The following is a 15,510-nucleotide window of genomic DNA, read 5'->3' as shown; positions in this document are numbered from 1 at the left end:
CCTGAGATGTGTGCAAACCTGGTCACCAACTACAAGAAACGTCTGACCTCTGTGCTTGCCAACAAGGGTTTCTCCACCAACTACAAAGTCATGTTTTGCTTGGGGATCAAATACTTATTTTACTTATTGAACTGCGACTCAATTTTTAACATTTGTATCATGTGCTTTTCTGGATATTTGGTTGCTATTCTGTCTCTCATTTAATCTGTCTGTCATTTAACCACTTCAGCTCCAGGAAAGTTTACACCCCTTCATGACCAGGCCATATTTTGTGATACGGCACTGTGTTAATTTAACTGACAATTGTGCAGTCATAGGACGCTGTACCCAAATAAAATGAATGTTATTTTTTTGTCCACAAATAGAGCTTTCTTTTCCCGACAATTTTGAAAAAAAAAAAAAAAACAATATTTTTTACTTTCTGCTATAAAACATATCCAATAAAAAAATGTAAAAAAAATCGAATTTCTTCATCAACTTAGGACAGTATGTATTCTGCTACATATTTTTGGTAAAAAAAAAAAAAAAAAATCCTAATACATGTATATTGAGTAGTTTGCATAAAAGTTAGAGCGTCTACAAACTATGGGATACATATATATATATATATATATATATATATATATATATATATGGCGACCGAGACCCACCAATCACTCTGATTGATTTCAGATGAAAGGAGCAGGAGGGCGGCAGGGGTGAACGGCAGGACACAAACGACCACACACACAGAACTCCCTGGGCTTATATACCTGGGTTACTTACCTGGGAGGTGGGACTGCTCTCCTGGACCTGACCATATCTCCAGTTTGGCTCGGGGCATATTTATGATCAGGAGACACTGGATATATATATATCATCTATTGAAAACAATAGGATATCTTTACTCCTAGGAAAATAGAACCCCCTGCTACCATGTGCACGAGACAACAAAAGTTCCCCCCTTTCTTGATGTTTGGGGTTGTGATCTTCTATATTATAAGTCACAAGGGTAACTGCAAGTGTCAACTCTGTGGTGTGTGATACCTGCCGCCCTCCTGCTCCTTTCATCTGAAATCAATCAGAGTGATTGGTGGGTCTTGGTCGTCCCTCACCGATTGCTAATTTGACGTGGATGATGCAACTATTTGCGCTATAGGAGAGAATATTTAATCGTCTGTGGTCCCGAAGAAGCGTAATGCGAAACGCGTCGACCTTCCAGACCAGTTAGATATACTCATCTCCTCAAATGTGCAATGTTTGTATACCAACTATAAAGCATATGGAGTCTTTATTTTCATCACTGACTCTGTTTTAATGTATTGTTTTTTATATATATATATTTATATATATATATATATATATATATATATATATATATATATATTTATATATATATTTATATATATATATATATATGATTTTTTCTTTTCTACAATATATTTTCAATAAAATGTTGATGTTTTAATCTAATCTTTTTGCCTGTCCATCATGTGCCTTTAAAGTCCGTATTTTCTTTGGGACAACTAATTGTTGTACCGAGTTTTCTTTTGGTCAATATTTAGGATTATGGCACACAGGGGTTAGCTCATTTCCTTTTCTAGTATATAATTATTTAAGATATTTGTTGTTTGCATTGCTTTTGAAAACTTTCCCCCCACCTTCTATCTGATAAAACAGTTGTCAATGAGATAATAAGTCAGGGGAAATACCTCTAATGGAGTTCTGGATGGCAGTAAAAAACTCTCAGGGGTCCCAATCTTTCCCCACTCTATAAAAACTAAACTTATGCTTACATTAATTTTTCACATTTCTGCAAATCTGACATTTTTCTACAAGGCTAACAAAATCTGAAACAATGCATCATAACAAAACGCACCTCGTAATCGATGTCTAAGTTGTCAGACTCGCCCTTGGTGCGGAAATGTTGGGTGTATTTGTCCACTGTGAAGTTGACTTGTTTGTTAAACCGATCTATCAGAACTGAATGCCAGTGCTGGTCATCCAACAGGCTTCCCAATGTCACCACGGTGTGAGTGTTACCAAATCGTAGCTTGGCGTCACCTAAAGAGGAAAAAACGGGAATAGATTTTAATATAATATCCGGAGGGCTACAAATGGCACTAGCCTGTAGGTGACTAGATCATTCACACAGTCAGTATAAGACAATATTTAACTCCTAATAAAAAACAAACATAAAGGTGCCTGCTCCCCTATGTTGCCAACCTACCAGATGGAAAAAAAACAAAAAGAATGCGCTCTCATTGAATGCTTTCCTGCGGTCTGCCTGTTCATGGTTTGACAGTTCATTATTTAGGGAATAGGCAGGGCCACACCGGTGATGCCACCTGGTGGCCCCGCCCCTTGTGATGTCACCAAGCCAGCATGCACCAGTCTTTGATGTCACAAGTGGACGGGACCACCCGGTGATGTCATGGGTGTGGCCCCACCCCTGCCAATTTCCTATATAAGAACTACCAAACCACAAACAGTGTAGTTTGGAAGTGTTCAACGAGAACAGAGCTTTTTTTTTCTTTTTTTGGGTCGACAATGAATTTAGATTGGGGGATACTGTTTTTTTTATTTTTATCTTTTAATAAAGGACTTGTCAAAAAATCTCTTGTGTGTTTATTTTTTTGTACACTTTTTTGGTGAATGGGTAGGGGTACTATGAACCCCATACCCATTCACATGGGGGGGCCAGGATCTGGGGGCCCTCTTGTAAAAGGGGGCTTCCAGATTCCAATAAGCCCCCTGCCCGCAGACCCAGATAACCACAGCCCAGGATTGTCGGGAAGAGATGCTCTGGGTGGGGGGGGGGGCAGAGCCCTCCTGCCCCAGACCACCCCCCCATGTTTAGGGCATGCAGCCTGGTATGGTTCGGGGGGGGGGACGTTCACTCGTCTCCTCCCCTTTCCTGACCTGCCAGGCTGCTTGCCCAGACGGGTTTGAATTTTGGGGGGGACCCCACACCATTTTTTCTTTTAAAGTGGTTGTAAACCCACTTTAATGTCTTTTGCCTGTAGGTAAGCCTATATTAAGGCTTACCTATAGGTGCTATAAATATCTCCTAAACTTGCACCGTTTAGGAGATATTTACAGTGCATGCAGCCGATGACGTCATCGGCGCATGCGATCTGAAGGAACGGCCACCCGTGCTGTTCCTTCAGAGCCCAGTGCGGTGAACGGCGGCTCCCACGCGCATGTGCGGGAGTGATGTGATCGTGCCTCCAGCCAATCAGATGGCCGGAGGACGCGATCCAGGGAGCAGGACGGCCGAGCATGTCGGCCGTCCTGTCGGCACTGCGGGGGCTGCGTTTTTAGGTAAGTACTTCATAATAAGCTAGCAGAGCCAGCTGCATAAACCCAATGATCTTTTTAGCTGTGTGTAATGGTGGCATTGTGACCATCACTGTGGGGGTTTCATTCTTTCCGCTATCCACCAATGAACTGGTTTAGCAAGGATTCCCCAAGACCGAAAAACAATTTTAAAGGTTCCTCTGTGATAAAAAACAAAAAACAAAAAACATTGGGAAAGGATGAATTACATGATCTGCATCCTTGCTAGGCTTTGGATCCTTGACCAGACTATTCTATGAAAGTGAAAACAACCTGCTTCAGCCTCCGGCAGGATGATGCAGGTCCTAGTCCAACAGTAGCCTAAAGTGGAACCAGCGTTGGATATATTTTTTCATGATAAATGCAACATGGAAGCAATCTATAAGTGTAACAACCCCATCAGTGCCTTCATTTGATGACATCATCCTTGTGAAGGTATCATTAAGGGTCACCATCTACTTCCCGGACTGAGATTCTTGGCTCAGTGATGACCCATGTCCCTGGAGGGGACTTGGCTCAGTGATGACCCATGCCGAAAAAACGAGGGGTGTCGCTCGAGGTTCCTATCCTAGTCCAGTGACTCATGCTAAGAGTGCAGGCAGCCCTTCCTGGCTCAATGCATGTAGTATAAAGAAAGGAAACAACGCAGAGTGCCACACACCAGGACCTGACAGTCACTAAAGCAGAAGCAGCCTCCGTCTGGCTCTATCCAGGCCACCATCCCAACGCGTTTCAACCCACCAGGTCCATGACTTGTGATAAGTGCAACATGGAACCAATTTAAAAGTGTAACTAACCCCATCATTGCCTTCATCTGATATATATCATCTTTGTGAAGGCATTATTAAGGGTCACCATCTACTTCCCAGACTGAGACTCTTGGCTCAGTGATGACCCATGTCCCTGGAGGGGACTGATCTGTATAGGCTTTTGATCCTTGACCAGACTATTCTAAGGAAGTGAAAACAACCTGCTTCAGCCTCCGGCAGGATGATGCAGGTCCTAGTCCAACAGTAGACTTAAGTGGAACCAACATTGGATATAGTTTTTCATGATAAGTGCAACATGGAAGCAATCTATAAATGTAACAACCCCATTAGTGCCTTCATCTGATGACATCATCCTTGTGAAGGCATCATTCAGGGTCACCATCTACTTCCCAGACTGAGACTCTTGGCTCAGTGATGACCCATGTCCCTGGAGGGGACTGATCTGCATTTGCTTTTGATCCTTGACCAGACTATTCTATGGAAGTGAAAACAACCTGCTTCAGCCTCCGGCAGAGTGATGCAGGTCCTAGTCCAACAGTAGACTTAAGTGGAACCAGCATTGGATATAGGTTTTCATGATAAGTGCAACATGGAAGCAATCTATAAATGTAACAACCCCATCAGTGCCTTCATCTGATGACATCAACTTTGTGAAGGTATCACTCAGGGTCACCATCTACTTCCCAGACTGAAACTCTTGGCTCAGTGATGACCCATGCCAAAAAAACGAGGGGTATCGCTCGAGGTTCCTATCCTAGTCCAGTGACTCATGCTGAGAGTGCAGGCAGCCCTTCCGGGCTCAATGCATGTAGTATAAAGAAAGGAAACAACACACCATCAGGACCCGAGCAGAAGCAGCCTCAGCCTGGCTCTATCCAGGCCACAATCCCAACGCGTTTCAACCCACCAGGTCCATGACTACGCCCTAACAGATGGGGTAAAACGAATTGGGGGTTGCAGCCTGGATGGAGCCAGACTGAAGCCGCTTTTACTTGTAAAGTTACTAAAAGGTTCATGGTAAAGGACCAAGGGAACTAAAGAACCTCCCATTGTTCCCTGCTTAAATCCCTATATTACCATAATAGATGTAATGCTTATTATGGTAAATGGTGTGATTTATATGTCAGTATAAAAGTAAATGCACCAAATATTTAAATGCTAATTTTTTACATGCTTATTTTGGAATATTATTAATAGTTAATTTACATAAAGGCAACTTAGACTGTAGATTTATTGGTGCTTTCAAGAGCTCATAAATGCATGACATAAAAATAGGTTTCCTAAGTTTACATATACCCACATGACCCACTTTAGTATAGTAATAATTATTTTTTTCATTTGTTTTACCCACCAATTTTTTCTGCACGTGACCCCGTTATGTGAGAATTACAAGTCGCAGTCATTTACAATGAAAAGAGGCCAGTTGTCGCTGTGCCCTAACTATCTGTTACACTGACATTATAAGCAAAAAAAAGACTTCTTTCCTGAAATTTTCAGCTCACAATATATCATTGCCATGGAAACAGAAAGTTAACTTTACATGTGTTGACATGTGTAAGAAAATAAAATATAAAAAATAACAAGTCTAAAAATGAAGATGAAAAAAGTCTTCGAGAAGGAGACACTTTTTCTTCCTTCTGATGTTTATTAGGAGCGTTTCACCAGCTGATATAATCAACACGTGATTCATAATTATCCGTAACCAAATACTTTCATATAACAGGAAAATATGATTGAAAACTATTAAGATAAAAAAAAAAAAAAAAAAAAGAATGCCATTGGGAAGCAGGAAGGTGACAATAATGTTTTGCTCAGTGGAAAATCAGAATTCGGTATGGCAAAAATCACATTTAACCTCCCTGGCGGTATGATTATGTCAGGAATTACATACCAAAAGCGGTACAATTCTTTTCATGGAAATTTGGCGTTATGTATTATAGGCCTGCAATTCTTAGTAATTACTGACTTAAACCTGACCAAAACAAGAGTCTAGTAGACATCCCAGACAGGGGAGGACTGGCAAGGGGGGCAGGGTGGCAATTGCCCCCCAGGCCACTCTGAAAAGTGGTAAAAACTGGCAAAAAGGCCTCACTCAGGGCTGGATTAATGTAGGGGCCAGACACTGTATACAGCTGCAAGTCCAAAACCAGGTGGGCATGGATGGTAAGCTGATTCCATGGTTCAATGGGCCACTTGACTAGACTTGCCCCCCAGACCTAAGGCTGCCAGCCCTCCCCTGATCCCAGATGTGATAAATTTGAAACACAAACACGTGAATTATAATCGAATCAATAATATTATTTTATTATTTAATATATAATATATATAATAAAATTATATTATTGATTAGATTATAATTCATGCATTATATATTATATATAGATATATGTGTGTGTGCATATATATATATGCATATATATATATATATATATATATATATATATATATATATATATATGTATATGTATATATATATATATATATATATATATATATATATATATATATGTATATATATATATATATATATATATATATATATATATGTATATATATATATATATAATATAAAATGTGTTTTGTGTTTTGTGCAACGTTTTTTTTTTTTTTTTTTTGAATTTCCCTCCCTAGTTCCGCTCCCATGCAGCATTGCTGCTGCAGGGAACGGAACTAGGAAGTGATCAGAGCGACGGAGACCGACGGAGGAGCGGCGGGGATCTCGGCTGGTGGTCACAGCAATGAGAGATCATCGCTGGATCGCCAGGATAAGGTAAGAGAACACCGCTGCGCTCTCTGCAATCCACCCCGAGCGTGACTCGGGGTTACCGCTCCTGATATGAAAAACCAACCCCGAGTCACGCTCGGGATTACCGCTAAGGAGGTTAAAGACGTTTTTACCACTATATATTTATAACTGGAAAAAGGTAAAATAAATAAACAAATAAATAAAAAGGACTCTACAGTTTTTACCTTTACATATGTATAATTTGGCAAAGGTATAAATAAATAAATACAGATAATAATAACAATGTTTCATTTCAGCACTTTGGCAAGGTAGTATGTTGGGATAATAAATATAGTTATATCATTATTTATATAATTATGCAATACAATTAAATAAATTAAGTAAGGGCTCTTTCACACGGGCGATCCGATCAGATCTGCCTGTCAGTTTTTTAGGCGGATCTGATCGGATCCTCCATGCAGCTCTATGGGGCAGCGGGTGTCAGTGGAGACACCTCCGCTGACACCCGCTGCCATCCGTATCCGATCCTGTCCGTGAAATCTGGACAGATGGAAACCCTATTTTTCCATCCGTTCAGTAATCGGATCGGATCGGATCTGATGAGAGCGGACAGGCGGTCCGCTCTCATCCGATCCCCCATAGAGGGCAGCGGGGGCTAAGACACCTCCCTCTCCGCTCTGCAAGCGGAGACGGAGCTGTCAACCGCCGGCTCAGCGGGGATCGCGGATCGATCCCTGCTGAGCAACACGGATCCGCCTACGGAGGCGGACCGTGTGAAAGAGCCCTAAGAAAGGTGGCAGCAATGTTTTGCTCTATGGGCAATCAAATTTGATTATGGTAGAAATTTATTTTAATGCCTGCACAATATATATATATATATATATATATATATAGCTCCTAACTGTCCCTGATTTTGAGGGACTGTCCTTGATTTGGAACAAAGTCCCTCTTTCCTCCTCATTTGCCCCTCATTTTGGTCTGATCTATATAGTTGTATATAAAATGCACTATTTATCTTTAAAAAAAAGTGTTTCCCAGTGCTAAACCTTTCACCCGATTTCTAGATTGCTGCATTTGCTAATTCCAAAAGACAATATAAAGGAATAGTAGTAGTTCAAAAAAGCAAAGTGGGTTTAACCAATCATTTTTTTTTTGTACACTTCTCCTTTAAGGGGGCGTGGCAGGGGGAGGTGTTCTATGCCTACATACTTTTGCTAATAGGTGTCCCTCATTCCCATCTTGGAAAGTTGTGAGGTATGTATGTATACTGTATATATATATATATATATATATATATATATATATAAAAATGGTAACAATAATAACATTTTATTCAGGAACTGTTAGAGAATAAAGTAGTGTGATGAGATATAAAATGTAGGTATATCATTATTTAGAACTGCAAAAAGTTAACAATAAAATATAAATAACTTTTAATTTCCACACTTTAATAACTGTTAGAGGACAAAGCAGTGTGGTAAGAGAAAACACACACTGTAGGCAAATCAGTATTTAAGTATACAGTACAAAGTAAATATATTCGGTAAGGAAGGTGGCAATAATGTTTTGTTCTGTGGGTACTTAGTAGGTAAGGCAAAAGTTACTTTTAATGACGCTATAGTTTTTAACCATTATATATTTATAACAGGAAAAATATAATAATTGTATTATTAATAGTGAATAAAGGAGTGTGGAAAGATAATATTAATAATAGTTATATCAATAATTAATTAACTATACAGTAAAAATGAAATAAAATTATTAAGGGAGGCGACAATAATGTTTTGTTCTGTAGACATTACAATTTAGGTGTGAGACAAAAATTACTTTTAATGACCCCGCAGTGTTTATATATTTATAACTAAAAAAAAAAGTATTATTATTATTATTATTATTTTTATTGTTGTTATTATTACTTTTTTTAAGCATTTTCACAACTGTTAGAGAATAAAGTAGTGTGGTGAGATAATAAATACAGTTATATTGTTATTTAAATAACTATAGAGTATGAATTAAATACATGTATTATGGCAGGTGGCAATAATGTTTTGCACTGTGGGCATAATAATTATAATAATAATAATTATTATTATTATTATTATTATTATTATTATTATTATTATTATTGATATTGCTGTTGTTGTTATTATTATTACTTTTTTTTTTAAGCATTTTCACAACTGTTAGAGAATAAAGTAGTGTGGTGAGAAAATAAATACAGTTATATCGTTATTTAAATAACTATAGAGTATGAATTAAGTACATTTATTATGGCAGGTTGAGGCTCTGAGGAAGAGGCACGGCCTCGAAACGCGTCAACCCTCTGCTTCCAGTAAAGACGTTGATCCTCTGGCAGGAGGCAGGTGTATGGAATTGATGTGCCTGAACTTCATGTTTGTTTGTGAGTATTTGATTTTAAAAAATTTTATCCAAATAAACTCGCTGAGGATAATGCGCTAGGCTGGTGCGCCCTTTTCTTTGCTTTGTATTTTCGGTGTCTGGTCGACCGCCCTGGTCGTAAGGGGCAGCAAAGCCTAGCCATCATGGATGCCTAATATCAGCACGAGTTCCGGGATTGAGGCAGCCTGAGGACCAGGTTCCGAGCACAGGAAAGGGGGTGCTGTATAGCACTTATCTTTTTTGAAATCATGTTTTGCTCTGTGGGCATAATAATAATAATAATAATAATTATTATTATTAATATTGTTGTTGTTATTATTACTTTTTTTAAAGAATTTTCACAACTGTTAGAGAATAAAGTAGTGTGGCAAGATAATAAATATAGTTATATAAATATTTAAATAAATATTGAGTATGAATTAAGTACATTTATTATGCCAGGAGGCAATAATGTTTTGATCTGGGGGCATTCAGAATTCAGTATGGCAGAAATTACATTTATTGACCCTACATTTTGTATCACTATATATTAAAAACTGAAAAATGTAAATCATAATAATAGTAATAATAATAATAATAATAATAATAATAATAATAATAATAAAATAAGAATTAAACGTATTATGATTATTATTATTATTATTATTATTATTATTATTATTATGTGTTTTCTTTTTTAGCATTTTGACATCTGTTAGAGCATGGGGTAGTGTGGAGAAAAATAAATATAGGCATATCCTTGTTTAAATAACTATGCAGCTTAAGTTAAATACATATATTAAGGGAGGCTGCAATATGGCAAAAATAACTTTTTATGATCCTACTATGTTATCACTATATATTTAAAACTGTAAAATTGTAATATTTATAATACCTTTTTATTTTAGCGCTTTGACAACCATTGGAGAAATAAGTAGGTAAGTGAGGGAATAAATATCATTATGTAATTATTTAAATAACTATACAGTACAACTTCGATTAATGTATTTATTTTATATTAGATGTGAAACAATAACTGAATTACTTTTGGGAAAATTTTGTCAAAATGTCCAGATTTTTTTCCGGCATTTAGGAGAAATTGAAACTCTCAGTTTCACCCATCCCCATACAAAATAAGGAAACAACATTCACAGTTTGTAAAATTTGAGGTCTGGTGCTGCCACCCCCCCTCCTCCCCCCCTCCCCTCCTCCCCCCCTCCCCTCTCCCCCTTCTCCCCTCCTCCCCCTCCTCCACTTCCCTAGGCACTGGCCCATTACTGCCATAGTAAATACAGCCTTGCACTGACCCTGAACAAGCATGCAGCAATTAAGGTGAGGACAAAGTAGGAAGCAGAGCCTGAACATGTAATGAACTCACATAAGTCTGGTTATGAAGGTCTGGACTTGCTTACTGTAACAACCCGTGTGAGTAATCACAGCCTGGATATTTATAGCAGAATTTCTGGTTTATTTCAGGCTTTTCTTTATTGTATATCACATGTTATCCTATGTTGGGAGGACAAAGAATCTGCATTGAAGGAAGGAAAATCGCTCGGAGTTTGATGGGTGATTTCTGACATTTAAAGGTTCTCCGTTTATCATAGAAAATCTGCAAAGTGTGGATGTAACAGATGTATTTCAGCTGGGACCTCAGCCGATGTATGAGCTAATTACTGGTGACATTTTAGTCATTGAACATCGGCTCTGTGAACGCACTTCCGCAGGAGTCTCTCGCTGTTCACGCCAATTCCCAGAGCTGGCTTCTGTTTCAAATTCAGGAGGTAATTTGGGCTAAGAAGAGATTAGTTCATCAGACTGCTTAACCCTCACACCGCTACAGGAAACTACGCAACTCTACCACGAGTAGCATTGGCAAGTTCCCAAACAGCCATATGACTTTATACGTCCCATCTGATCATCGTAGGTCGAAGGCCAAATACACTCACAAGTGGATGAAAAGTCACTTCATCAAATTTGATTTTAACCACTTTCCCACCAGGCCTATTTTTGGCACTTGGTGTTTACAAGCTAAAATCATTTTTTTTTTGCTAGAAAACTACTTAGAACCCCCAAAAATTATATATATATATTTTTTTTTTTTTTTAGCAGAGACCCTAGAGCAGTGATGGCGAACCTTGGCACCCCAGATGTTTTGTAACTACATTTCCCATGCTGTTCAACTACACTGCAGAGTGCATGAGCATCATGGGAAATGTAGTTTCAAAACATCTGGGGTGCCAAGGTTCGACATCACTGCCCTAGAGAATAAAATGGAGATTACTGCAATATTTTTTATCACACCGTATTTGCGCAGCGGTCTTCCAAACGCAAATTTTTTTGAAAAAAATTAACTTTTTTGAATTAAAAAATAAGAAACCAGTAAACTTAGCCCAATTTTTTTACATAATGTGAAAGATAATGTTACGTCGATTAAATAGATACCCAACATGTCATGCTTCAAAATTGTGCACGCTCACGGAATGGCGCAAACTTTGGTACTTAAAAATCTCCATAGACGACACTTTAAACGTTTTTACAGGTTGCCATCTTAGAGTTACAGAGGAGGTCTGGGGCTCAAATTATTGCTCTCGCTCTAACGATCGTGGTGATACCTCACATGTGTGGTTTGAACCCCATTTACATATGTGGGCGGGGTTTCCGTATGTGTTCGCTTTGGCGCGCGAGCTAACGGGAACAGAGTGCTTTCATTTTTTTTTTTTTTACCATTTATTTTATTTATTAATTTTTATTTTTACACCATTTAACCGCTTGCCGCCCTTCATATGACGGCGGAGCGGAGCGACCATTATCCTGGGCCGCCGTCATATGACGGCGGCACTTTAAGCAGGGCAGGCGCGCGATCGCGTGCGCGCCGCCCTGCACTGCCGGTGTCGGGGTGTTCCAATGACACAGCCGATCACAATGGAGGCGCCCAGGAGATGACCGCGCATGCGCGATCGGGAGCGCGCAGCGCGGTCATGTCGGTGGCACTGTGTTCCGTAGGAACACAGCTGTCACCGGCGGTAGTAAACAGTCACTGACAGTGACTGTTTACTATGTGATCGGCTGGGAATCCATTCACAGCCGATCACAAAATGTAAACAAAGAGCAGTAACTGACTGTTACTAGCTCTTCTCTCCTCATACAGTTTCCAGTATGAGGGGAGAAGAGCTAGAAACAGTGAGTTACTGCTCTGTACACATGTCCCAAAGTAAAAATCACACTAATAAAGGTCCCCACACAGTCCTCAGCCCCCCCCCCAATGTCACCTGTCACCCAACAGTCACCTCATCAGTGCCCAGAAATTGACACCCATAACGTTCACATGTGAGCGCAGCGATCGCGGGCAGAATCACAGCGATTTTGCCCGCGATCCGGAAATCATTGCAAATCGCGGGACGCCTGTGCGTTGCCCCTGATTTGCAATAGCACCCCAAACGCTGTGCAATGTTGCCGCCATTTCCGCCTGCCGAATCGCGGTAACATCGCGCAAACATCGCATGACGCCCAAAAAAGGTACAAGAGTTTCTTTTGAGTGTCATGCGTTGTTTGCACGATGTTACCGCGATTCGGCAGGCGGAAATCGCAGCAACATCGCACAGCGTTTGGGGTGCTATTGCAAATCACGGGCAACGCACAGGCGCCCCGCAATTTGCAATGATTTCTGGATCACGGGCGGAATCGCAGTGATTCTGCCCGTGATCGCTACGCTCACATGTGAACATAGCCTAAAGTTCACCGGTCACCAGAGACTGCCATCAGTACCGCCGTGCACCATCGCCCGTCACCTGTCACCCCATCAATCACTGTCACCCCATCAGTCATCGTCACCTGTCACCCCATCAGTCATCGTCACTTGACACCCCATCAGTGATCGTCACTTGTCACCCCATCAATCATCGTCACATGTCACCCCGTCAGTGATTGTCATCTGTCACCCCATCAATCATCGTCACCTGTCACCCCATCAATCATCGTCACCTGTCACCTCATCAATCATCGTCACCTGTCACCCCATCAGTCATCGTCACCTGTCACCCCATCAGTCATCGTCACCTGTCACCCCATCAGTCATCGTCATCTGTCACCTCATCAATCATCATCACCTGTCACCTCATCAATCATCGTCACCTGTCACCCCATCAGTCATCGTCACCTGTCACCCCGTCAGTCATCGTCACCTGTTTGCCATATACATGCAATCACTTACTGACCGCCTAACGACTATATGCGTCGGCCATTAAAAGCTAAATACTGGGGTTATGGCAGCAGATAGCCCCCATAACCCCGGTATTTTTTGAAACGGCAGGCGGTCGGCTTTCAGATAAGGGTGGTCCCAGTGGCGGATTCGCCGCGGAATTACCCTTACGGTGCAGGGGAAGAGGTGCCCCCCCCCCTCCTGCCGCGTCCCAGATGTTTTCCCAGCTTACCGGACCCGCCGGCAGCGGGGAAAACTATCCGATCCCGGATCCTCAGAGACAGGAAGTCGAGTGAGGGCAAGATGGCCCTCATTCAACTCTATGGTCTTGGAAGACCGGAGCTACGTCAAAAGACGTTGCCTAGCAACCGGTTTAAAGGGCCGCTTTTTTTTTTGCTTTTTTTTTTTCCTCTTTCAACAATTTTTTTTTTTTTTTCTTTTTTAGTGTAGTAAATTAAAGCGCCCTCCCCCAGTTAGCTCGCGCGCAGAAGCAAACGCATACGCAAGTCCCGCCCACATATGTAAACGGTGTTCAAACCATACATGTGAGGTATCGCCGCGATCGTTAGAGCGAGTGCAATAATTTGAGCCCTAGACCTCCTCTGTAACTCTAAGCTAGTAACCTGCAGAAATTTTTAAAATGTTGCCTATGGGGATTTTTAAGTACCAATGTTTGGCGCCATTCTGTGAGCATGCGCAATTTTGAAGCATGACATGTTGGGTATCTAATTACTCGGCGTAACATTATCTTTCACATTATGGAAAAAAATTGGGCTAAATTTACTGTTTTCTTATTTTTTAGTTCAAAAAAGTGAATTTTTTTCAAAAAAATCGCATTTGGAAGACTGCTGCGCAAATATGGTGTGATAAAAAATATTGCAACGATCTCCATTTTATTCTCTAGGGTCTCTGCTAAAAAAAATATATAATGTTTGGGGGTTCAAAGTAGTTTTCTAGCAAAAAAAATGATTTTAGCTTGTAAACACCAAGTGTCAAAAATAGGCCCAGTCTTAAAGTGGATAAATGGACAACTTTGTGTAAAGCGCTACTTGGATGTTAGGCCTATGTATGTGGCCAGGCTGTGAAAAAGTGTTACACATGTGGTATCGCCATACTCAGGAGGAATAGCAGAATGTATTTTGGGGTGCAAGTTTTGCTATGTACATGCGATGTGTTAGAAATATTGCATAAATGGACAGCTTTGTGTAAAAAAAAAATGTGTTTTCATTTTCTTTCCACATTTTCCAAAAACTTGTGGAAAAAAATGACATATTCAAAAGACTCATTATGCCTCAAAAATTGGGGTCATTTTATGGGGGTTTCCATTGTCCTGGTGCTCCAGGGCCTTCAAAAGTGTGATAGGTTGTCAGGAAATGATATGTGTAATTTGTGCTCCTAGAATGCCGGACGCTGCTTCTTGGATGTTAGGCCTCTGTATGTGGCCGGGCTGTGAAAAAGTCTCACACATGTGGTATCGCCATACTCAGGAGGAGTAGTAGAATGTGTTTTGGGGTGTAGTTGCAAGTATACATGTGCTGTGTGAGAGAAATAACCTGTTAATACTGCAATTTGTAAAAAAAAAAATAATAAAAAAAAATAAATCTTCATTTTGCAAAGCATTGTGGGAAAAAATTACAACTTCAAAAAACTCATCATGCCCCTTATTAAATACCTTGGAATGTCTACTTTCCAAAAAGGGGTAATTTGGGGGGTATTTGTACTTTCCTGACCTTTTAGTGTCTCAAGAAATGAGATAGGCCTTCAGTACATCAGGTGTGATCAAGTGTGATCAATTTTCAATGATTCGCACCATAGCTTGTGGACTCTATAACTTTCACAAAGACCAAATAATATACACTTATTTGGGTTTTTTTTTTACCAAAGATAAGTAGCAGTATAAATTTTGGCCAAAATTTGTGAAGAAAAATGACTAATTTGCAAAATTTTATGACAGAAACAAAGAAAAATGCGTTTTTTCACGATATTTTCAGTCTTTTTTTATTTATAGCACAAAAAATAAAAAACCCAGTATTGATCAAATACCATCAAAAGAAAGCTCTATTTGTGTGAAAAAAAGGACACAATTTTTGTATGGGTAC

At 40.0% G+C, this 15,510-nt stretch overlaps 1 protein-coding gene across 1 annotated transcript in view; it reads right to left on the bottom strand.

Annotated features, from left to right (window-relative positions):
• The window catches only part of LOC309558092 (contactin-associated protein-like 5), a 591,346-nt gene that overhangs the window by 290,538 nt on the left and 285,298 nt on the right, over window positions 1-15,510 (bottom strand). Inside the window, exon 6 of the mRNA XM_082261047.1 lies at window positions 1,859-2,043. Coding sequence (XP_082117173.1) covers window positions 1,859-2,043 — 185 coding nt within the window. The remainder of the gene's footprint in view (window positions 1-1,858; window positions 2,044-15,510) is intronic.

The sequence above is a fragment of the Pelophylax lessonae genome, assembly GCF_965119305.1.
Source record: "Pelophylax lessonae genome assembly, chromosome: 6".
Taxonomy (NCBI): domain Eukaryota; kingdom Metazoa; phylum Chordata; class Amphibia; order Anura; family Ranidae; genus Pelophylax; species Pelophylax lessonae.
This window is presented reverse-complemented; position numbering and strand designations above follow the sequence as displayed.